The following is a 25,657-nucleotide window of genomic DNA, read 5'->3' on the forward strand; positions in this document are numbered from 1 at the left end:
AAGTGGCACTCCCTTTGTGTCCTTGAACAAGTCTTATCCCTTCTGCTGGCCCATTTCCTCATCTATAAACTTGGGGTTTGGACCCTTTGATTCCTAGCAGCAAAATTCTATAGCACTGATGAACACCAGAGTGGGAATGAGGAGACTTAAATATTTGTTGTATAGAAATGAATTAATGCTGAATCTTCCATTAAGTAATAGTACCATCTTGGGCAACTCACAACCTTTGGACTGTTTCCCCTTCAAAAAGGGATTCAACTTGATGGTATGACAGCTTGGTATAATATAAAAAATAATAGTTCTAGAGTCACAGTACCTGGGTTCAAATTCCACCCAATGCTTATTATCTACAAGACTTTAGGCAAGTCTCAACCCTCCCAGTTCTCAGTTTCTTCATTTGGAAAATGTAGAGAATTGGACTAGATGACCTTGAGGCCTGTTCTAACTCTAGTTCTAATACCCTATGATGGCAACACCCCCCCCCCCCCGATTTTCCTGGTATATATGAGTAGGGACAATTATAAATGTGAATGCCTCATGGAATTGTGAGGGGAAGATAAAAATCTGAATAATAAAAACACAAAGTTTAAAAAAGAGCTGTACAATTCATTCTGTATTGTTGCTACTATATCCACTACAACTGATTCCACTGATGTAAATGCAAAACTGAGAATTGATTTTGGTTATTAGAAACAGGGATAGCATGGATAAATGTAGTACACCAACCATATTTAAGCCTAAGTTTTGGCGGCAGGGTGGGTGGAAGGGAAGGACTTAAAGCAAGATGTTTTAGAGATGACAAGAGCAGAATTGACTCATTTAGTTTCCATCTTTTTCCCCCTCTACTTTCTGATAGAATATGCAGAAAAATGCTTATAAAAACCAAAAACATTGTGGTAGAAAAAGGTATTTTTAAAAGGGAGCAAGAGTCCTAGATAACACATAAACTAATAAAACTCATAGCTCTAGCATCAAAGAAATATGAAAGAAAAACAAGACATATCTAAGATTTTCTAAAGGTAAATCAGGAGGGGCCAGTAACATATGATATATTTCGTATTAGAAAAAAAACATTCCTGCACACAAGTTATCCTTTCAAATCATACAAGAAGTGTAGTGAAGGTACTCTGCATAGTTCTTTATGCAGTATCTTGTTTTACTTTGCTAACATTATACAAAGATCAATAAAAATTAGAATTTCTGAGACAGAGGCCCTCTAATCTTTTCAGACAGAAACTCAAGTATTTTTTGATCAATAAACCAGAAAAATCTAGTCTATATTAGAGATAATATTATGAAAGGTATATGCAAAATGGCTCTGTGGAACTCCATCAGTGTAGAAAACAGAGAGAGGGAGACTTTCCAACTTCTTTAGTGACCCAATAAAACAGTAATTGACACTAGCCTACTTGTCTAAATTAATGAGAGGAAGTTCAGGGTAAACCCTGAAAACAGAGTGTAGGAATGGAGACAAAGATAAAGTAAAGCCAGAGCCACAGCTGCCATTGCTAATTATCAAAAGGAGGTGATGGAGAAGGCAGTGGGAGATAACACAGGTATTTATGGGGGGGGGGGGAAGCAACTCTAGTTTGAATCATACAATTTCAATGAGTCAGTGCTGACTTGAGAAGGTCTGCTCTTTGGGGGCCAGTTATGGATCTAGTTTAAGCAGTATGGAATAGGCAGAGTGGAGAAATGGCCATTCTTTGATTCAAGAAGAACGCAATTGAGATCTGGCCTCTGACACATTAGCAGTGTGACCTTTAGTGAGTCACAATCTCTCAGTTTCCAGTCAACTAGAAAACTATAAATTACATATGAGTTGATCTGCATCAGTGGGAAGAGTTTCTTCACTGGTAGCTCCCTATACTCATGAAATCACAGGATAAAGAAAAAGAACATCTTAATTTCAAGAATAAAATAAAGTATATGGTCACTGAATTTAAAGATTATGCTAAACTAGAAGTTGCTAAAATATCAGGAAATATAAGAATTCAAAATTATCTTTGATTAGTTAAAGAAATGGTCATTCAAAACCAATTGAAGCTTCATGGAAACAACTGTAAGGCAATGCAGAGGAAAAATGACTACACCAACGGAATTCAAAATGGGAAATAACTGGTTAGGTACTAGATATTATAGACATCATGGTAAAGACCAGAGGGCAAAGGAGAATCAGTCTTAAGGTACAAGGGAAAAACCAATAAAACAAAACAAAACAATACACTTCCCCCCAAAACCAAAAAAACTAAGTTGCTGGAATATATGATTCATGAGAAAAAAAAGGATAACATGTAGGAATGTTTTTGTCTAAGGAAGATCATCTTATGTGTATGAAGGTCCTATGTTGGCTTCCCCAGATCCACCAAGAATGAAATAAAGATGGACATTTCCTTCTAGCAACTGCAGTAAAAAAAATTTGGAGGTTAAACCTATATAATGATGAAAATTATTAAAGCTGTAAGAGCTGTGAAATGGGCCACTGGTTTCTAGCTTTTAACTCTGCCAACGCAGAACCCATGGAATAAGTTGCCAATGGAGATTATATAGTATCTTCCCATGAATATCTTTAAGAATGGTATTTAAATATTGGGTATGGTTTAATAGGTAAGGGTTTGTTCTAGGTGACTTATTTGAAGATCCCTTCTAAACTGGCTGAGAAAATCTTGATAACCTGGTTTCTATGTCAAAAAATACTGTAGATACAGGAAATAGAGCAAGGTAGATCATTTACAACCCAAAGGTTCATGTTCACAGCGACCAGGAAAATCTTTAATTTAGAAAACAGAAGTTCCAACACTTCAAGGGCATTCCCCCATTTCACAAGGATAATAATGATGTTTCATTTTTAACTGGAGGATATGTACCTGCCTCCTCTCATTAACTAAAGATAAAATTTTAAGTTTGACTATTGTAAAATGTCTCCTCCCCACTTTAAGCAAGTTTGAAAGTCAAAGAAATTCTGAAGGCCAGGAATTCTGCAAAGCACTATTATTGCTGATAGTTGTTTTAGTACTTCATAATAGCTAAGTGTTTTACCAATTAGATTATGTAATCATCAACCACATAGTAACAAAATCATACATGGAGAAATAAAGCATTAGGAATGAAAAGACCAAAGGATAACACCACCACCACCACCACCACCACCCCCATTCAGAAAATCAAATGTGATTTCCTTACTTCAGCACAGGGTTAGCTTTTTGCTCTTCAAGACTTGAGTCAATTGCAGTTGTGATGTGAGCAAACACAATGTGTAAAAAAATCCAACTCAGAAAAAAGTGAGGGAGGAGATACTATGCGGTAACAATTCCCTTTTTAAAAATAATTTTTCACTTTACAAAAGAATTCATTATTATTTCTCTAAATTAGTGAGCATGATGATTTTTTATTTTTCAGGGAATCAGAGTGTTTTAAGTAGAAGGGATCCTAGAGATGATCAAGTTCAATTCACTCATTTTAAAGATGAGGGAAACTGTGACCCAGATAGGCCATATCTTGTTCAAAGTTGTTAGTGACAGTGCTAGAGCAGGAAGATCCTAAAAGATCAACTGATTCGTTTATAAAGATGTGGATTCTGTAATTCAAATCAGAACACTGCTATGATTCTCTGTATATTTTAGGTAAAAAGATTGTTGACCTAAATAACTTAAAAAGACTGCCTCGGTCTGTTAATAGGCACTTATAAAATGCTTACTATGTGCCAAGCACTATGCTAAGTGCTGAGGGTACAAAGAAAGGCAAAAACAGCTCCTGTCTTCAAGTAGCTAACATTCTAATGGGAATGGCACTATATAAACAAGTAGGTACATTCAGGATATATAGAGGAGAAAGAAGGAATTTCTAGAGAAAAAAACAGTAGCAACAGGGCAGAAGAGGGAGGGGAAAATCAGGGAAGGCCCCATGAGAGGGTGGTTTATGAGCTTAATCTTGAAGGAAGACAAGAAAACTGAGGCAGGAGTGAAAAGGGAGAGGATTCCAGGCACAAGGGACAGTGACTGCAAAGGCAGAAGGATGGATGAAGTGTCATGTGGGAATATCATTATGTAGGCTAGTGGAGTTGGATCATAGAATACATGGATGGCAGTAAAGTGTAAGAAAATTGGAAAGGTAGAAAGAAAACGGGTTGTGAAGGAATTTACATGACCAAATTTTGTTCTTGATTCTGGAGGTAATGGGGAACCAGTGGAATTTACTGAGAAGAGTAACATTGTCTGACCTGCACTTTAGAAAAATCAGGGTGTGGAGAATGGATTGGAGTGCAAAGAGACTTGAGTGAGGCAGCATGAACAAATAGGCACTAACTGCAGGAGAATGGATAAATTGTAGTATATTAATGTGATAAATATTACTGTGGCATAAGAAATGCCCAATATGATGAATAGAGAAGCATGCAAAGACAAGAGCTGATGCAGAGTGAAGTATTTGGAGACAAGAAAACAAGATGCACGACAACAATATAGATGGGGAAAAACTTCCACCACAAAACTACCCTAAGTAAATGTTGCAAAATTACAAAGAATGATCATTGACCTCAAAGAATACATAAGTAGGCATCACCCCCGACTTCTTTCTAGAGGCAGCAAATAGTTTCACGGATGTGGAACACTGAATATATTATCATATTTTTTGGGGTGGGGAGAATGTAGTTACTTCACCTTTGCTGATTTTTTTCCCTTCCTCTTTTTCTTTAAATGTGGTTTTTGTTTTTGTTTTATGGTTAGTTCACTGGAAGGAGGGAAAGTGGGATGCTGGGGGAAATTTAGATGATGTAAAAAAAAAAATCAATAAATTTTTTTAAAAGGTTGTTGCAATAGTCTAGGCAAGAAGTGGTGAGGGCTTGTACGAAAGTGGTAGCTCTGTGAGAGAAGGAGATCAAAGGCAGACAAAATGTGGCAACAGACTAGATATGTGGGGTAAGAATAAAGATTTGAAAGTTGACACTGAGTTTACAAGACTAGGGGGACTTAATTTTGCAGAAGTAGTTACTGATGTGACTTAAAAGTTATTAGGTTTTTGAAAACTTTCACTGGTAATATCATCATAACAACACTCCCACCAATACTATCATAACAACTCATATTTCTAAGTGTCTCCAAGGTTACAAAGTACTTTCCTTACAGCAACCCTGTGGTAGTTATAGAACAATTATTAAGTATCCCCATTCCACAAATAAGTAAACTGAGACTCAGAGAAGTTAAAGTACTAGTCCATAATCATAATGGCATTAAGTAGGATTTTAATTTAGACCTCCTGATTCCAAATGAATCCAAAGATATGTTTTTCCTAAAAATGTTAAAATGTTTATAAAATACATAACACCTAGCCATGAACACTTTTCAGCTGGTCTAGGATTTTCTTTACATAAACAAACCAAGAAGGGAGGTGGTTTCCTTTAATACTAATATGATTGTGATATCTCAGCTTTCCTTACCTCCTATATGCTATTTGGATAAGGAGCTATTCCATATGCAATCCTTGGAGCACAGGTAATTAATTAGTCTGACACAGAAATATGTTGTATCACCTACAGTGATTGATATTAATATTTTTCTGTAGCAACAAAACCATTTTAATTAGACATGGGAAATGGCTTATTGTTAATTCACTGTAAATAAATCCTCTACAGTTAAAATTATTCCAGTGTAGCTAATATTAATCTTGGCTTGACTGGTTTACTGCTTATGGACTATTATTTATGTTCCCCAGTTTGTAAGTTAATCAGAAATCTGGCATAACTGGAAAAGTCTAACACGGGAAATTAAAAAGGACTTTATTAACAGGTAATGGTATAACTGTCACAAATTACAAAGTAGGGCAATTTCTAAAGGGATCCTTAAATCTATTTACAATGGTAAAGTTATCCAAGGTGATAGATAGGGACTGAACCTATGATTTTACTGACATCTGGAATTCCTAGATAAGCAAATTCCTTCTATCAATGCAGGTCAGCACCTTCTCTGCAATTTACACAATCTTAGAAAGTTGCCAAGAACACTGAACAGTTAAGTGACTTGACCATGGTCATACTGCCAGTGGGTGTCAGCAGTAAAACTTGAACTAGATTCTAAGGTCAGATCTCTATCTACTATACCGTATTGCATCTCAATCTTCCAAGGAAATACTGTGATATATTATAGAATCACATAGAAAATAAAATTTTGTAATGGTTTCAAAATTCAGTTATAAGGCTGTTGTAAGAAACTGAAACTAAGTAGACTGGCGGGGGGAGGGGGGGACCCACTTAAATGCTTACTCTTTGGTAACCATTTATTGGCCCCTCCCCAAAATCTTGCTAATGTCCCAAAGAACATGGCAAGCATGTCAATGAATGTGTTAAAAGCACAATAATGTTCTTAGCTTCTTAAATTCACAAATGGAAAATAAAATGTTTTCTTGGTTCTTTTGGTATTGGGACAATGGCATGCTGTTTGTTGTCATCTACTAACAAGCCAATGGGGCAAAGGAAAATTCTGAAAGTCGGTTGTACTTTAAAAGACTCCAATATCCTCCATGTGAGTGAGCATTCCCCTTCACAGATAAAAGCAGCAGCCCCCTCCATAACATACTAAACAGTTGCTTCATCCAAAAACTCACTTAATGTTAAATTTTCTGGGGATGAGTTTAGGATAAAATGAGATCATACTTATTAAGTGCTTTGCAAACCTTTGCAAACAATAGCTACATAAATGCTAGCTATTGTTTAGTTATTGCTGGTGTAGCTATGCTGGTCCTCAGACAGACCTAGGCCAAGAGGGGTTCAATGACTTCTGTAAGGGTACTTAGGTGTAATAAGTGGCAGAACTGGGATTCAAATTCAAGTCCTATGACTGCCCAGTTTAGTATTCTCTCTGCACAATGCTCCCTTTTTAGTCTACTTCATCACCAGGTCTATACTACAAGCTTTGCCAGGTTGGTAGGATCTTCCAGGGCTTGTCTGTTACTGGTATAGCCTTAGAGAACCCAGAACCACTTTCACATTACATTTATGAGGCATAAAAAAAGTAGGGCTTTGGTGGAGGTGCCCTACACTGATGTGCTGATTATGGTTCAATAACATATTCATTTTCATAGAATCATAACTCTTAAGAGCTTGAAAAGCACAAAGGACCATCCAGTCCAAAGACCTATTTCATGTCATAAAAGATTTCATAAATAAAAGATTTAGTTAGAAGAGATTAGAGGTCACCTAGTCCAATTCTCTCATTTTATGTAAGAAGGAAACAGAGATTAAGTGACTTGCTCAGGGTCCCATAGTTTCTGCATTAAGTTTCTGAGGCAGAATTTGAACTCCTCTTCCTGACTCAAAGTCTAGCATTCTATTCACTACAACAATGAATCAATCAATTCTCAGCAAAATTAAATTATTTGCCCAAGGTTACACATCTGGGAAGTGCTGGAATGAGAAAAAGAACACAGGTCTCCTGCCTCTTACCTAAAGTGCTCTTTCCTCTATACAACTTGCCTTTTCTTCTTTATGTTTACTGAGCAAGAGAGAAAAAATGATAAGAAAAAAATTCCTATCTAAATAGAAGTTACTAATTTAGAAAATCTTTTGAAACTATTTCTCAAAACTAGAAGCCTGGGGCAGCTAGGTGGTGCAGTGGATAGAGCACTGGCCCTGGATTCAGGAGGACCAGAGTTCAAATCTGGCCTCAGACACTTGATACTTACTAGTTGTGTGACCCTGGGCAAGTCACTTAACCCCACCTGCCTCAAGAACAACAAAAAACAACTGGAAGCCTTTCAAATCTCTTATCTACACCCTAAAAATAGTGGCCCAGGATGGAAGAAGAAAATGGTTCCTACCTGTACATATTATATCCACTAATGCAGAAGACAGGTTTATTTCTAGTTTTTCTTGGACATAAATCAATTCTAAGAATTTCAATACCAAATTAAGCCCTTTTTGAAGATGTAAAATGACTTCCTCACTGCAGTTCTCCCTTTCTATAGAATTCTATAGATAATATACAAACTCTTCCAGCCAATTACCTAGATTCAACAGAATCCCTTTAAACTCAAAGCCATGCTAGAATGTACTAATATTCAATACATTAACCTATGAATGAGATTTGACCTTTGGGCTTTAATCCCAGCTCATGTAGATGTGTACTTTTCTCACTTAAAAATTGAGGACAATAGTACCATCCACTTAGGATACTATAAGAATGAAATAAAGCTCCTAAAATAATTTTTTTTAATGAAGGGCAGTGGTTCTAGGCAAGCTATCAATGCAAATATTTTCTGTTCATCACCACTTGCCTTCAAAAGGTTTAGATTTCTTCGAAGATTAAAAGGTCAGATTAATGCTTCTCTAGAACTATAGGAAACTCAAATTGGTTAGAACTAAAGATCAATTTTAAAACAAGAAAAAAATTAAGCTTCTATATTATCTGACCTCTTACTGAATAGGATAGAAAATATTAAATACTATTCAGAAAGTATTTTAAAAGACAAAACATAACAATTTATAAAATTCAACATTTAATCTTTTTTTTTTTTTTTAGTGAGGCAATTGGGGTTAAGTGACTTGCCCAAGGTCACACAGCTAGTAAGTGTTAAGTGTCTGATGCCGGATTTGAACTCAGGTACTCCTGACTTCAGGGCCGGTGCTTTATCCACTGCGCCACCTAACCGCCCCAACATTTAATCTTTAAATATAAGTCTATATTATTTGTTTCAAATTTGGAAAGTATATGGAATCAACCACTTGAAATCTGAAAATGTCAGGGACACAGTTCTAAGCTATAAAAAGATAAGCCCTCTTCATTTTTTTTTTTTTTGGCTCAGAATTCATTGGTATAGAGAATTACCAGAGAAGAAATTCCCTCTACCAAAACAGATCGGCAACTGCTCTGAAATTCAGTATTCTTAAGAGAATTGCCTCGAGTATTAGAGAGTGAAGTGTTTTGTCCTGGGTCATAAAACCAGCACATGTCAGAGGCAGAACCATGACTTGGATCTTCCTATTGTAAGGCATACTCTGTCTGTCCATTGTACCATGCCACCTTTCTAGACTTGCCTATAATGCTAATTTAATTGTGACTACTTGATAGCTAATGTTAGATATTTTATTATACAAAACCAGCTAAGTAAAAAGTGGCTAAGATGTGAAGATGAAACAGGAGTGTACCTAACCCTTTGAAAAGAATGTAGTTCTAGCAAAAGTCTTGATTGCGTGTCACTGTCAACTTCATAAAAGACCAATGGGAAAAACTGGGAAAGTTAGTCTCAATGCCCACTTGAGAGGCAGAAGGTAAGAGGGGGAAAAAGCAGAAGAGGAAAAAAAAAAAGAGCAAAGGGGACCTCTCCTAAGAAATTTTGCTATGTATCCTAACTGACTTCAAAGGAAATATGTAGTTCTATCTCTAATCTCCTAAAACAGGGGTCAGACCTGTGATTTCACACTGGAATAAGAAACTAATGAAAAATTAAATGATTTGCTCACGGTCACACAGCCTGTAAGTGTCAGAGGTGGAACCGGAACCCAGGTCTTTCCTCCAAGTTCAGTTCTCTAATTACTATGCCATGCTGTCTTCCTTAACATGTTTTTGAAAAATCCAATGAGTTTCTTCTCTAACTATGTTCAAATGGATCTGTAATCTTAACAGTATATTTCCTCCAATAATACAGATCACATTATGCCTACCCATCCTATACAACTCTTGTCCACAAACTTCTATAGCTTTACCATAAGCAGTCTGTTCAATGAATCGAGTTTTCCTCCTTGCTTTGGCTTGCCAGTGTGTGTGTGTGTGTGTGTGTGTGTGTGTGTGTGTACACACACACACCAGTGCACAGTCCTTGCTCTTACCACCTAATCAGTCCATATTCTTTGTCACACATACATATTTTTTTTTTTGGCAGGGCAATGAGGGTTAAGTGACTTGCTACTAAGTGTCAAGTGTCTGAGGCCAAATTTGAACTCAGGTCTTCCTGAATCCAGGGCCAGTGCTTTATCCACTGCACCACCTAGCTGGCCACACATATTTTTAATGACATCCTGAATACAACTTCTCCTTCATAATTCTTTGTAATATAGTACAGCCCGCTCACACCCACAATGTACCTCTCCATGATTCTTCATGTGATCAGTTTTAATTCTCCAGAAACTTTGGTGTCCCCTATGACCTCTCAAACCTCTACAAAACAGAAATTATGCACCAAAGATAAAGCAATTTCCCAGTATCCAAAAGGTTGAAAAATGAGTCTCAAAAAAAAAAAACAACAAACCCTTCCAAAACCCAGAAACTGACGCTCACTGACCTTGAGCTTACTCAACACTCCTCTCCCCAGCTTTCTCTTCTGCCAGCAATGAGGCTGCCACTAATAGTTCCAAGGACATAACAAACTTAGATCAAAACTTACCCCAACAACCTAACTCCCACTGATGCCGCAGGAAGCAAGCGTCAGTGCTGGCCAGAGAACTGAGGAACAGAGGGAATGGAACAAATCACCAGGAGAAGAGGGGGAGGGAAAGAGAGAGAGAGAGAGAGAGAGAGAGAGAGAGAGAGAGAGGGGAGAGATAACGTGAGAGCGAGCGCACGCACACACATGCTCACAGTTCTCCACCAAACCTGAGAGAAACAGTACACCACCCTCTTGGGCCAGTTCTGACCATCCCAAAAGTCAGTTCAGGCAGATATCTAGCCTGGTGAACCATAAATTTCCCAGTGTGGGATGAAGCTGAGTCACTTGGAGATCAAGCCCCAAGAAAAACACAATTAGAGGGAAGGAGTCAGGAAGTGAGTGATAAGGAAAATAAGGTGGGGGCAGTGGCAAAGGTGAAAGTAACCGAAGATTTCAGGAAGAAGAAATATCAAATAGCTTGAAGATAAACTGATAAATCAACAAGAAAAACAGTAACAACATAAGGAATTATGCCCTCCAGATCTCGCAAATTAGTTCAGGCCATCTATGAATAAATACTGCAAAATAAGGGGAAATGTTCCAACACTTGATGAGACAGCAGACTTCGTGGAATTTGAGAACATGGAACCATATTCTCACAAGAACACTGAGAACATGAAACAACAACACACTGTTCCTGAGTGGTTTAAAAGAGAAATGAGAATTATGAGAACAGTATTTATGTCCTGCACAACAGAATCGAAAAACTTGAATCTGCCAGGGAAGCTTCACCAAAGAAACAAAAGAACAGATTGGGAATGCAAATATACAAAAATAAAGGGCAACTTGGAAGATAAGTATTATTATTATTATCATCATCATCATCATCATCATCATCATCATCACTATTATTGATAATAGTGATTTTAAAGATATGCTTACTTTGCAAGCAAAACATACTGATCTTGAAGTCAAAATGTATAAAGACAACCTAAGAATCATAGATCTTCCAGAAGACATGACAAGACAAAAAAATTTAACACCATAATGAAGGAAATTGCCCAGAATTCTGGAATGAAGAAAATAAAATTCCAATTGTCATCAGAAGACTTTCAAATACAAAGGAAAGGGCATTTGAGTAAGACTAGACTATTATACACCCACTAGAAAAGGGAGGGAATGGAATGTGTTCTAAAAATTTATGAAACTCAAAAAGCAGTCCAGGTTAATCTATCCTGAAAATCTGAGCTTAATCATACAAGACAAAAGATGAATGTTCAATAATAAAGAGTTAGAAATATTTTCAGAAAGCAAACTGGAACTGAAGAAATTTTCTGCTTTTCAAACACCCCAAACAACAGAAATGCAAGAGGAAAGAATAAATGTAACAGGCAAGGACAGCAACAGCAACAGAGTGACAACAGAAAGGCCAGTGAGAGACTTCTTTCTAAAGGAGACAAAGGTGAAATCTGGTAGAGTTAACAGTGAAGAGGAGGACAGGAGGCATTATGGGCAGTACTTGGGTCATAAATGTGAGATGGAGAACTTGATACAATAACATGATTCAAGGGGCAGCTAGGTGGCTCAGTGGATAGAGCACCAGCCCTGGATTCAGGAGGACCTGAGTTCAAATCCGGCCTCACACACTTGACACTTACCAGCTGTGTGACCCTGTGCAAGTCACTTAACCCCAATTGCCTCACCAAAACACCAAAATAAAACCAAAACAAAATAACATGATTCATTTGGCAAAACAAAAAAATCTAGATTATCAAAGGAAATGACGAAAATCTCCCCATTTGATTAAAAACTGTTAGGAAAACTGGAGAACAATCTGGCAGAAATTAGTCTTAGACTAACATTTAAACCACACTCTACAATAAATTCTAAATAGATAAGTGACCTTAATATTAAAGATCCTACTATTAAAAAAGTAAAAGAGAAGTAGATCATATGCCTGTGGGTAAGGGTAAGAGATGAATCCTTAACCAAAGAACAGACAGAGGTAAATAAAAAAGAGATCTGATTACTTGAAACTGAAAAGCTTCTGCACAAACAGCAATGCATCTAGGAAAGTGACAAGAAGGAAAGTGACAGAATGAGGGGAAACTATTTTAATCATATTTCTCTTGTTAAGCATTTGGTATTCAAGATATATAAATAATATGTTACTATTAATCATTACTAATATTACTAATAGACACTATAGTCCTAATATATGCATATTACTGATATACATATATATTTCTTAATAATCAATATTAGTAATACTAGTAATGATTAATAATTAGTAGATATTACTAATAGCCAACTGGACAAGTGGAGATGGAGAGCCTGCCACTGGACCCAAAGGGCTCTGGAGGACAGAGTGAGGCTGGTGACTTCACACAGCCCTTCCTCACTTAAATCCAATTCATTACAAGTCATGACACCACTTCCCTGATGTCATGGTTCTCATCGAGAACCAAGGACAAACAACAACAGTCATTTTCCAATAAATAAATGATCAAAAGATATGTATGAACAAACCATTTTCAAAGTCATAACTATATTCATATAAAAAACCCCACTCCAAATCACTAATAATATAAAAAATGAAAATCAAAACAGCCTGGAAATTTCACCTCATAACCTGAAATTTGGCAAAAATGGCAACCATCTATATTGGAGGGGTAATGGAAAGATGGGCATACTAATATGTTGCTAATGGAGCTGTCAAATGGCAAAAGCATTTTGGAAAGAAATTTTGAATTATGAAAAATAAAGTCACTAGATTGTCCATACCCTTTGAACCAGAGACTACATTAGTGGGTTTATACCAAATGGAATCCATCAATAAGTAAAAAGTCCCCATATACTCCTAAATAGTTATAGCAGTACTTCTCGTGAAAGCTAAGAATTAAAAACAAAGTAGTGTCCATCAATTGAGAAACAGCTAAACAAATTGTGGTACAGGAATGTAATGGAATACTACTGTGCTGTAAGAAATGTGTAACGAATACAGAGAAGCATGGAACAAACTATATGAACTGATACAAAGTAATCAGTCAAGAAAACAATACACAAAGTAACTACAATGTAAATGGCAAGAATGACACACCAAAAAGAAATAAAAAATTAATTTAGGGGCAGCTAGTTGGTGCAGCGGATAAAGCACTGGCCCTGGATTCAGGAGGACCTGAGTTCAAATCTGGCCTCAGACACTTGACACTTACTAGCTGTGTGACTCTGAGCAAGTCACTTAACCCCAATTGCCTCACCAAACCAAACAAAAACAGATATAATAAGAACCCATATTTTGCTGTTTTAGCACAGACCTCTCTTCTATGGACTTGGCCTAGTTCTTTTCCTATCTTTGTTCTCTTCAATGTCATTTCTTTTTCTTCTATCAACATATCTGAGTCAGTAATTTTTGAAGTTAGTCTCTATATGGTGGCTCCACTGCTCTTGATAGTGAAGAGTCTATTGGGGTAAGTGCTAGGGACAGAAAGATATGCAAAAGATAGTTTCTGCTCTCAAGGTGCTGATGGGACAATAACTTACCCAAAGTCGTACCACTAATAAGTGACAAAACTGTGGTCTGAACCCAGGTCAATTTCTTTTCCCATTGTATCAAGATGCCTCTTGATTTTTATTATATTTATTTTATTATATTACATTTTTATCACATAATTATGATAACTTTTATGTGGAAACTTTTCATAAATTACAAGTATGTAATGTATTTTTTTTGTAATGTATTTTTAATTCTCTAAAGGTACCCTCAAAAAGGATCAAAGAGGAGGGTTATAATTAAGTGGGGACACTGGGGAGGGTGGGAAAGAAGAGGCAAGAAATGTTTCCATAGAAAGTTATTATGCAAATAGGAGATGAAGGATAGAGTTCTTTTAGGAATTTAAATCTATTTAAATAACATGAGGGGAAGTGGCTGGGTATGACTAGAATTAACTACTGGCTAGCACTTAGCACAGTGCCTGGCACATAGAAAATGCTTAATAAATGCTTATTGACTAATTGGCTGCTGCAGGACCAACATAACATCAATTCATGTAGATATTAATAATGAGATAAAATATATAAGCATAATTAAATATCAAGGAACTTAACTTGGTGATTCAGTTGTTTTTCGATCATGTCTGACACTTCCTATGTTTTTCAATCATGTCTGACACTTCATGATCCCATTTGGGGTTTTCTTGGCAAAAACACGGGAGTGGTTTGCCATTTCCTTCTCTAGCTCATTTTACAGATGAGGAACATGAGGCAAACAGGGTTAAGTGACTTGCCCACAGTCCTACACTTAGTATCTGAGGCCTGAATTGAACTCAGGAATATGTCTTCCTGACTCCAGGCCCAGCACCCTATCCACTGTGCCACCTAGCTGTTCAGCTTAATTTGGATGACCTTATTTATAATAATAAAATCAGTATTATTACTTCTATTGTATCCCTAAAGTCAGAGTTTTGACTCTAGGTATAACCACCTAACACCAGAATGCTTCATGATGCCTTCCTGTTTATCCTTTCTATAGTATTCCCCTCTTCGTGATTTGCCAGCCTACTCAGTAGTAAGAATTTTCTTCAAATATTATTTTGGTTATTATCAATCCTTCTTTAAAACCTGAAAGAGCTCCCAAATGCTTTTTAAAATCAAAATAACTTTGTGTTTCACTGACCTCTACAACCCCCTCAACTAGATATTCTCATCTATCCATAATGTGCCATAATTGATATTCTCTACTCTAACCAGAGACTTCTCTTTTCCTACATATGGCTGTCCCTCTAGCTGTTGAACATCCTATTTACTATATAATCCCTTACACCACATTTCTCTGCCAGAATCTATATTTCCTTTCCTTTAAAACATTACAGAAACTCATTTTTTTCTGTGATGTTCAGATAATTCCATTAATCTTCATGTCTTTCTTCCTACAGATCTTCCCTAATATTTAATACTTATGTAGATATAGCTTTTATTATTTTTATATCTGTATATTTTGCCTATGTGGATAGTAAGTATTAATGCCTTTCCCCTGTAACCAATTAAACTGAAAGCTCCTCAGGAGACCAAGCATACCTTTCCATTTCCCCAAAAACTTCCCTATGCAGTAAATTGATTTTATGCCAAGAGTAACCAACTGGAAAAAGAAAATAAAACTGAATAATTCAGCAGGAAATAGCAATGGCTTAGAAACTAATGCTAACAGTTTTCATCTGTCATTGACTACTAATTTTCTCTATGAAACAGTTTCTTTCCATATTTGTAAGGCAGTTATTTCATCTATATCACCATAAAGTTAGGTTAAAAGAGTGAAATAAAGGCAGAAAAAATTAAGTGTCAAGACAAATAGTTTGAATGTTTAACTAGAAGAATAAAGGATTTTAAGGACAGAAAGTAAAGCAATGACATAGTACTGTGTGCCTAGATATACATCTCTCCCCTCCACTCCCCACCCCCATGCACACACACACAAATGTTTCCACATCTAGGAAACAGGAGGTGAAAAATCTGTTTTATTAAAAGAATAAAAAAAATCATGATAAAAGGATGACATCATGGTAAATTTAAAGCCGTGAAAAGAGCTTTTCTATCAGCATTGTCTGCTTAAATAACCTGAACAATATTCTGGTCCACAGAATATGACTACAATAATGCCCATGGCATTATTTATCACTTATGATCACACTTAGTCATTTAAAGACTATATTCATTAAGTTTATAGATAATGTTAAATTGAATAAGATTGTAATGCACTAGAAAACATGAATAATATGTGACCTTAATCAAGCTGAATGGACACTTTAAGACTGCCTAATGAACATGGAGATTCCACTATACAGGTATTTAGATACAAGTACAAAAGAATCTGGACACAGGAACTGAATATAAATAAACAATGCAATGCTGTAGTTTTTAAAAGTAATTTTCTATAGAATGCATTCACAAAAGAATGACAAAGCTAGAATACAATTATAATTGATGTGTTAAAAATGTGTCTTAAAAGCATTTCTAGTTTGGAATACCATGTTTTAACAGAGAATCAAACCACAGGCTAGCTCAGTCCAAACCTTGTTTACAAGCAAGTTACACTTCCAAGTGCTATAAGCATAACTGATACTTGATAAACATTTGTGGAAGACAAAAAAGTCATTATGCAAAGAATTAGGACCCCTTGGGAACTGGATAATTCTAGAAATAATACCTAAATTCTACTATGGGAGAATGCTATGGAGAATTACAATCATGCCTCTCCACCTCAAGATGCCTCAAGACCTACTGGAAGGCACAAGAACCCTAAATACATACATACACACACACACATATACATATATGTGTGTGTGTATATATATATATATATGTACAGTTCATGTAGTCCCAAAATAGAACATCTCAGTTTTTTAAATGAAGACTTTAAGAAAACTCCCCAGAAACATGGGCAAAGGACAATGATTCATTGCTATTTCAAAGGGAAAATTAGAGCTCTTACAAGTGTCTAACAGTTGGAAGGGATTTAGAGGTAACCATCAAAAATGATTAATGGGTTAAAATAGGATCTACTAGGAAATACTGAAAATTGAGATTATTTAATATGACTAATGAATGGTGAGGGCATACCTCTTTCAAACTATATATCAATAGCAATTAAAAAATACTAATATTAACATGCTCCTACCTATACTACACTAAGAACTATAGGAAACAGATGACCTAATGCTTTGTATTTCTTTTTTCTTTCTTTCTTTTTTTGGGGGGTGGGGTGGGGTGGGGGTGGGGGCAGGTCAATGAGGATTAAGTGACTTGTACAGGGTCACACAGCTAGTATGTGTCAAGTGTCTGAGGCTGGATTTGAACTCAGGTTCTCCTGAATCCAGGGCTCATGCTTTATCCACTGCACCACCTAGCTGCCCCTACGTTGTATTTCTTAATATTCTCCAAATGTCCATAAAAGGCAAAGAACCCTCCAAAAATAAAAATAGAAAACCCACATATATATATACAAATACTTACACTATCATTAAACTTGATGTCCTCCATTAAAACCCTTACTCTGATGCCTCATTGCAAGGTGGATGTAACCTTGAAAAGACAAAGGCTACCCCAGTGGAACAAAAGCTTTGTAGGTCTTGCCAAAGCTAGAAAGGCTTCAAAGATGGAAATGATGATGAACTGTTTTAAGTTGTCTAAGAACCAGTTTAGCTAAGAGTGGAGAGAGGATCATCAACAGAAAGCTGGATACCAGGTGATTAATTTTTCAGTAAAGGGAGTACTCACACCAAGGAGTTCATGAGTCTTTCAAAGTATCTAAGCATACTTGATGAGTGCACTCATTTGTCAAGCAGAAGTCAAGAAAGTAGAACAAACAAAAAATCAGCTCATGCTCCGTCCATTTAGACTCATCTTGAAGACTACTGGCTTTGGTCTGCTTACTAATAAGGACCAGAAAATGCATGCCAAAGGTAAGTAAGCAAGAGATCATTTCAATTGCTTACCTGTTGGTCTTTTTAAAATTCTTTAATTTTATCCTGTATATGAAAAGCTTTGGGAATGAAAGAAATTCTATATCAACTTACCTTATTTCTAATAAATTTGGAATCAGAAAAGTAATCAAAGCTGGGCAGATAGAAGGGACTTGTCTTAGAAGGTGAAGAATAAAAAAAATTATTTCTAACAGAAAATAAACTATTTTTCTAATAATACTCAGAAGCAAGTTTCTATTGAGTCTAATATCTCTGAAAAGTAAATCCAATTGGTAAGAAAAACACTATCCAAGAGTTGAATACACAAGAAAATTCTATTATGATACAAATTTAAGTGACTCACCTACACCCTACAAAAGAAAAATAAAATGAAATTTTATTCAACTATAAATTGAGAAGACATCTGGCTAGTACAATAATTCTTAGGGTATACTAAGTCAGTTTATTTATTAAGAAGAAACAATGTGTCCTAGATTAATAAGAAAGATGAAAAACATAAGCTAGCAGGTTCAGGCTTTAAGCCTGACCCATAAATGCAATGCTACTTTAAAAATATATACCTCTGTAAAAAGCAATTAAAGACAGTACAGTAAAGAATATTTTTACACTTTAATAAATGAAATGAGTCAATGACAATGAAACTGGCCTTCCACAACAATGGCCTAAACACTGTACAATGAAATCAGTGGCTGGAAATACTTATACAGCTAAATTCGTGTTAGTTGTCAAAAGAGCCAATTTAATCTAATAATTCAATTCACCTGTTGAGAACTAGTAATCAGCAGCCAATGGCCTAACTTCTAAACCAAAAAAGAGGTGTGATTTCAGTAATAAATAACAACAGTGGACCTTAAAGGCATGAACTTTTTTATCTCTTTATTGTTAACCAATGAATGTTATCCAAAATAGTAGATGTAATTGTAACTTCATTGAACAACACAAAATCATGATGCTAAACTCTTACTAAGGGCAAAATCCATAATGTAAATTTACTTTACCAAATGATTATTAATGTATTCTTAACATGGCTGAATGAGCATGTGCTCTCAATAGTGGGTGAGAAGCTACACTGCTTTGATTATTATGAAAACCCAAATTACAAATGGTTGTTCCTGCATTAGGAAAATTCAGACAGTTTTATAAATGGATTAGATCCATCCATTTTAACCCAAATGTATATATTATAGATTATGAACAGCAACTATAACCAATAATTTTTCAACACTGATATTCAGCTGACACATCAATGTTGGTGCAAGGGGAGAAAAAACAGAGTATCCATTGGAGGCACAGTATTTCACCTGCTATGGCAAAACTTTGGAAAATTGGAATGAATGCTCATGCTTAAGTGCACCAAACTTGGAATCTATCAGTGTCCTTTGAAGTACACTCCAGGTCACACTGTACGAAGGAACACTCTCTTCAACAAAGCAAAGCTTTGAAGGATGTGCACCATGTCTACACATCAGTCATTTCAAAGTTAGCCAACTACCTTTAATCCCACAAAGCTAAAATATATTAAATACAACTTTTCCTTATCATGATGTCTACCCAAATTAATCCTTTTTGAAGACAGCATAAAGAAAGCAAAACAGAACTTTTCAGATATAAGCTGAACTTACTGTGCATGGAAAAATGTTTAATAAGATGGCAATATTAATAGATAAATGTAAGTTTTAGTGCATTATACCAAACAGAAGGTAGCTGAACCACCCTCAGAGAAAATAAGGCTTTTTTCCCTCCTTAACTCCAAATATGGGCACTTTATAATGAAAGAAAACAATTTAGACCATGTTAGTTTTTAAGATTACTTCAGAAGGACGTAACTGAAATTAATATAAAGTATAACACACTACAAGATGATTAACAATTCAAATGTTGTCTTCTCATTAACAGGCTTTAAAAAAGCATAATTATTCAGATACTAAGTATGTATGCCTAAATGATTATGAAATAATTGTGTTAAGAAACTAAACTATAAATTTTCTTCATTTAATGCAAGGGTGGCATTTCCCCTTCATCCTCCCTCCCCCCCCAACTCACACAAACAGGCATGCTCATGCACACATTATGTGTGTGTGCGTGTGCTCTCTCACACATGCTCTCACAATCTCTCTCTCATTCTCACAGACACACACACACACACACACACACACACACACACACACACACACACACACACACTCCCAAACATGCAACACCCCTCCAGTAAGAGTATACCAGTGAGAGCTTACAATTGTAATATAAATCAAACTTTTACAATTTAACTCAACAAAAAGGCAGTTAACCAATGAGCAGTACAAAATCTCCCAAAGAAAAAGGAAATCTTTTTCTGAGGAAGTCTGTTTTGTGATCTAAAAGAATCATTTTGAATTATTAAACTTACAGCTTCCACATTCATCTTTATATGGTGTTTGAAAAACCAGTCATCATGTATATAGTGGTGAGGTAGTATATTACTTCCCCCTTCTTTGGGACTGATGTTTTCATATGCTCCCTTGCCAGAAAGGTCCAGGTTCTTGTCAATGCAAATAAATTATCAGTAAATATATATTTTTCTTTAGTAAGGCATATCTGAAGAACAATATTATTCAAGCCTTTCACGTAGTCCATTATTTGCAGGTAGTGTTCCATCCATAATTTTTCTTTTAGAACTACTACCTGCTGTCTAGACCTTTGTGAACTAGTAGGCAAAGAAAACCATCAAGGGATGACAGGAGATGAAACACCAAACAATTTATGTAAGAGAGAACTTAGTGAAAAAACAAGCATATCTAATGTCGAATGATGTGGATAAACTGGAATTGTTTAAAAAATGAACAGATGCACACCACACCACCCAGATAGGGTCTTTAATATGATTCATTTGCATCCCTCTATAGGTTGGGACAAGACTCCCCGACTTGTCACCTACCCTTATTCATTAAAGATTTAAGGTCAATGATTTGTAAAAAGGCAGAATTCTGGATATGGGTATGGCAGGATGTGTAAAGGGCATCATCAAAAGAAAAGTATGGGTAGGTAGATGATTAGATGACTGAGGGGACACTGAAATATGAGAGAGGAATGTAAAAGGGAGATGGGAAAATGGAGTGCCCTACCTAAACATTCATAAGTCCCCATTGCCAGAATCCTTTTAAATTCTCAAAGTGCTAAGATCATACATACACGTCAGTCATTATTTTTAGTGTTAATCTCCAAATAGAAAATCAATGAAAATGGAAAATGTGACAGATGATGGAACATGCTTCCTCATTCCTCAGCCAAAAAGAAAGAGAAAAAGAAAACAAATACAAAGCATAATGTCATACTGCCTTAATGTTGAATAGCTTCCCTTAAATTTTTCTTTTTAACCACCGCAGTCAAACTGGTATAAGCGCTTTGGCAAGGTGGGATGCAATCCATCAAATCTGCAAAGGCCTGCTTTTCTCTGTTGGTGGTTCAGCTTATGAAGAACAGATATGCAAAAATAACAGCTCTCACATTGCTTCAAATTCATCAATACGTTGTTTTGTATTGCCTTGTCGAATCTGCCGCAGAGTCTTGTACTTATCACGGCCAGCTTTAACATTCTCAGCATGAAGTACATCATTTTGTGTTTTCTTTGTTTCATCTCTGGCTTGGGCTAATTCTGAACTTAATGCCTATGTTAAAAAAAAAGATGCATATTTACTTTTAAAAAATTTATTAACAAAACTTACTAATGGTTTTTGATATCTTAAAAGTAAATGAACATCAAATCTTTGGCTTTTCACCTCAAAGAAAATTTTAAGGTAAATATTAAGAATTTAAATCATTTCACAATTGCTTAATTCCCTTCCACTGTCTTGAAGGCCTTTTATGTGAGCAAAGTTACTTTATAAATGATGTGACAATATCATGGCCCTTTCTACATTTTAAATCTGACCCACTAGCAAATGTCCGATGAAATATCAAAGTCATTTATGTAGAGTAATCAAGTGAATCAGGTTTCTCAAACTGCTTAATATGATACATAAGTAATAATATGTAAACAAGTCTAATTTTGCCTGCTATTTTCATTCCATATCCTAAATCTTTTTTAAAAGGTTTTCCATTTTGTTCCTTATTGTAGTGGTTATGGAGCAATGCTATATTTCAAGATATAAAGTCTGTAAAGAGAAAAACATTTTTACTAAAGTAGGTTTTTGTTCTACCTATGGAAATTTTTGCAATTGTTACTACCTAGGTGTGATTTTACTTTGGTTTCCCCTTTTCACAAATAGCTTAATCTCTTCTCCCTAGTACTAAAAAAACCTCTGAAAATAAATAAAATAAATGCAAGCAAAGAGTTTAAAGAAGCACAATGATCAGCAACATTCACATTTTCAGTTCTGATCCTAGTTATTATGTGACATCTCTCTATTAAAACAGAGACAGAATGAGGGCTAGAATCTCGTCTCATTTAAACCTGAAATCTCCCTAGCATCTAGCTGACACCTACTATGGCAAGTACTTAATGCATCCATTGATGAATGGAAAGAGAAAAAGAACTGTCATTTCCTTTAATTAAAAAAAAAAACTATTCAAAAGGCTTCCAGATAATGTAAACAGTTTGAAAATAATTGTTAGGGGGGCAGCTAGGTGGCGTGGTAGATAAAGCACTGGACCTGGATTCAGGAGGACCTGAGTTCAAATCAGGCCTCAGACACTTGACACTTACTAGCTGTGTGACCCTGGACAAGTCACTTAACCCTCATTTCCCCGTTTTTAAAAAAAAGAAAAAAGAAAATAATTGTTCGAAGATCCCCACACTAGTTTCACTACTCACTATTCCATTACTATCTGAAATGGAGACTAAATAAATGAATTTTTAAAAGAATAAGCAATAAATATTTCCCTAGTGAACATCAGGTTGAAAAGTGCTATTAATCTGCTACATTAGTATCCACTAATATTATATACCAATCAATCCTAAATCTTTACATTAAACTGGCCTATACAGAAGCAAGTAACCAATAACTATTCACAATGCTAGCTAATGTTAAATAGAAAGTCAAAAAGGCTACAAATTCATTTCTGAAAATGTTAGTCTCAAGAAAATGAATGCCATATATACAAACTTAAGCTCTGATATTAACATATTAATTTAATACCTGTAACTGCTTCTTCACCCGTTCATTTTTCTGTGTTTCTGTAACACGCTCTTCCTCACTTCTGTGGTTCATAACACCATCATTAGACAGTTCAGCACTAGCTTCAGCATTATTCTCATCATGTTCATCATGTTCATTCTCTGTTGGAGGAATGACTGGTGGTGGGGGAGGTGGGGGAGGGGCAGACATTACAGTTTTCAGTTCTTCTTTGGTCTTTTCCAAGTCTTCTTGGGCTGCAAAAGCCTGAACATTAGAAACAAGTTTAAATATCACTGAACCTCATGAAACATAGTAAAATATAGTTAATGTGAAATTCTGTCAACCTAAGTGGTTATGGCAAACAGTACTAACAGGCTCATAGATGTATTTTACTTTTGTAAATCTATATGTATAGTTTGATTTTTAAAATTCCAAATGAAATTCAAGCAGATACATTGGAAACAATATTAAAGAATAAAAGGAAATTATTTTTGGTAATGTGAATTTACTTTGCCATGGAAGCTAGAGGATTCCTAAATATAGATGAATTTTTTATTACTTTGTCATATAAAATTGAAACGTAAGAAGTCCTTATTACTTTGTGTTGCCATTCTGAAGCTTCCTCTTCTTTTTTCTTCTTGGCTTCTTCTAGAAGTGCTATCTTGGCAGTGAATTCAGCAAGTTCTGCTGCCTAAAATAAAGATCATAATTAAACAACACTAAAAAAAAAACCCCTACCTAACAATATATTCCTAGTCACTTTATCAATTATAAGACCAACAAAACCTTTCATATATTGCAGATAAATTATTTATGCAAACTTTCTCTGAAGTCCTTCGTCATTCAAAATCAAAGCTGAATATTTCCTGAGATGGGATTGTTGAGGAAATCGGTTTATTAAAAAAAAAAGCACTAGGTAAATGAGATTTATTATTATTCTGATACACATCATCATTTTAAAAGACCTCATAAACCTTTAGACTGTACTTAAAATGAACTAGTTAGTTTAATATCTGCTTTACTCTTAAGTTATTCAAACTTTTTTTTCCCATTTAAAATAAATTTCAGGTTTTATCCCAAGAAACTCAGCAAATGAAAGATACTGGTTTTTTTCCAGGGACATAGGTGTTTTGAGTGATAGATCTTGGGAGACAAATACTTTTAATAAGACAAGTTTCATTGAAATAGCAAAGGTAAATTTTAGAGGTATATATCTGACAAAAGAAAATGACAGTTAAATTGCATGGTGAAGAGCTACTACTTCTATCAGAACACACCACAAGAGGTTCTTTTAACCTTTCTGGTTATCAAAAGGCTTTAGTAACCAAGGACCTGTACAAATAGTTTCAAAGGCCCTCAAACTTCACCAGCAGAAAAGCTATGACCAATATAAAATTTCACAGAAATTTAATTTAGTCACTATTAGGATTCCTCCCCTGTTTCTTCTGTTTCTGTTTATTTTCATTCAACCTTTTTTCTCTATTTGTTGTTGTTCACTTGTGTCTGACTCTGCATGACCCTTTTCAGAGTTTTCTTGGCAAAGATACTAAGTGGTTTGCCATTTCCTTTTCTTGCTCATTTTACAGATGAGAAACTGAAGCAAACAGGGTTAAGTGACTTACCCAGGGTCACACAGCTAGTAAGTATCTGGGGACAGATTTAAACTCAGGAAGGAGTCTTCCTGACTCTAGGCCTGGCATTCTACCCACTGCACCACCTAGCTGCCCTTTCACTTATGTAAACATAGGGATAACTAAACACGAGGTAGCTAGGTGATACAGTGTTTTAGTTTTTTGCTTTCCACTCAATAACAGTAAAAACGTTTTACTTTACTCAATAAAGTAAAACAAAAATCAATTTTCTCACTAGCTGCTCTTGATTTTTCATCTGGTCAGCTGCCTGTTTGGCTAGAGCAGCCTTGGCTTCCTCTGCAGCTCGACGCTCTTTCTCCAGCCGTTCTGCCTCCTCTTTTGCTCGCTTTCGTTCCTGGTCCAATTCTAGGGCTCTTCTAGTCTGTTCTTCTAGTTCTGTCAAATAAATATTAGCAAAATAAGTAGAGTACAAATCATTCTAGCTAAGAGAAAAATCCCAAATTCTAACCTGGATTACAGCTCAAAAGATTTATCATAAAGCTCACCAAAACAACAAATCTCCCTGAATGTATACACTTTTTTTGGGGGGGGGGGGGAAGGGTGAGGCAATTGCGGTTAAGTGACTTGCCCAGGGTCACACAGCTAGTAAGTATCAAGTGTTTGAGGCCGGATTTGAACTCAGGTCCTCCTGAATTGAGAGCTGGTCCTCTATCCACTGTGCCACCTAGCTGCCCCAAATGTATACACTTTTAATTTAACAACAGCCAAAATTTTTCCACTGGCTCTCCTTGCTTTAAAAAAAGAAAAAAAAAAAAGTAAATTAAGATCCTTTAAATACTCAAATGAGAAAATTGAAATATATATTCTCCTAATAATTGCCAGTCTGATTAAAAATTGCTATTTTAAAGACTTTCTGAATTATGTTCTGATAAGTACCTAATCCTTTTGTAATATCAATAAATGATATTTATTAAAGAGTATTATGATTCACACACAAAAATTAGATCCTGATACTGAGTGACAGAGTGGATAAATTACTGGGATTTAGAATCAGGGCTACCTAGGTTTAAATCTCTTTATACATGCTTACTAGGTTGGGTGACCCGGGCTAGTCATTTAATCTCTGAGACCCAGTTTCCTC

General features: G+C 35.6%; 1 protein-coding gene across 5 annotated transcripts in view; it reads right to left on the reverse strand.

Moving 5' to 3' along the window:
- The window catches only part of RDX (radixin), a 128,582-nt gene that overhangs the window by 11,802 nt on the left and 91,123 nt on the right, over positions 1-25,657 (reverse strand). For 4 of the 5 annotated variants that reach the window (XM_043990901.1, XM_043990900.1, XM_043990903.1 and 1 more), the window contains 4 exons: positions 24,791-24,951; positions 23,523-23,615; positions 22,946-23,188; positions 21,315-21,475 (listed from right to left, as the gene is read on the reverse strand). In XM_043990901.1, the coding sequence (XP_043846836.1) occupies positions 21,315-21,475; positions 22,946-23,188; positions 23,523-23,615; positions 24,791-24,951 (658 nt within the window). Of the gene's footprint in view, positions 1-17,843; positions 17,891-21,314; positions 21,476-22,945; positions 23,189-23,522; positions 23,616-24,790; positions 24,952-25,657 lie in introns of all 5 variants that reach the window. The other variant, XM_043990904.1, reaches the window with a different exon arrangement.

The sequence above is a fragment of the Dromiciops gliroides genome, chromosome 3 (assembly GCF_019393635.1).
Source record: "Dromiciops gliroides isolate mDroGli1 chromosome 3, mDroGli1.pri, whole genome shotgun sequence".
Classification (NCBI taxonomy): domain Eukaryota; kingdom Metazoa; phylum Chordata; class Mammalia; order Microbiotheria; family Microbiotheriidae; genus Dromiciops; species Dromiciops gliroides.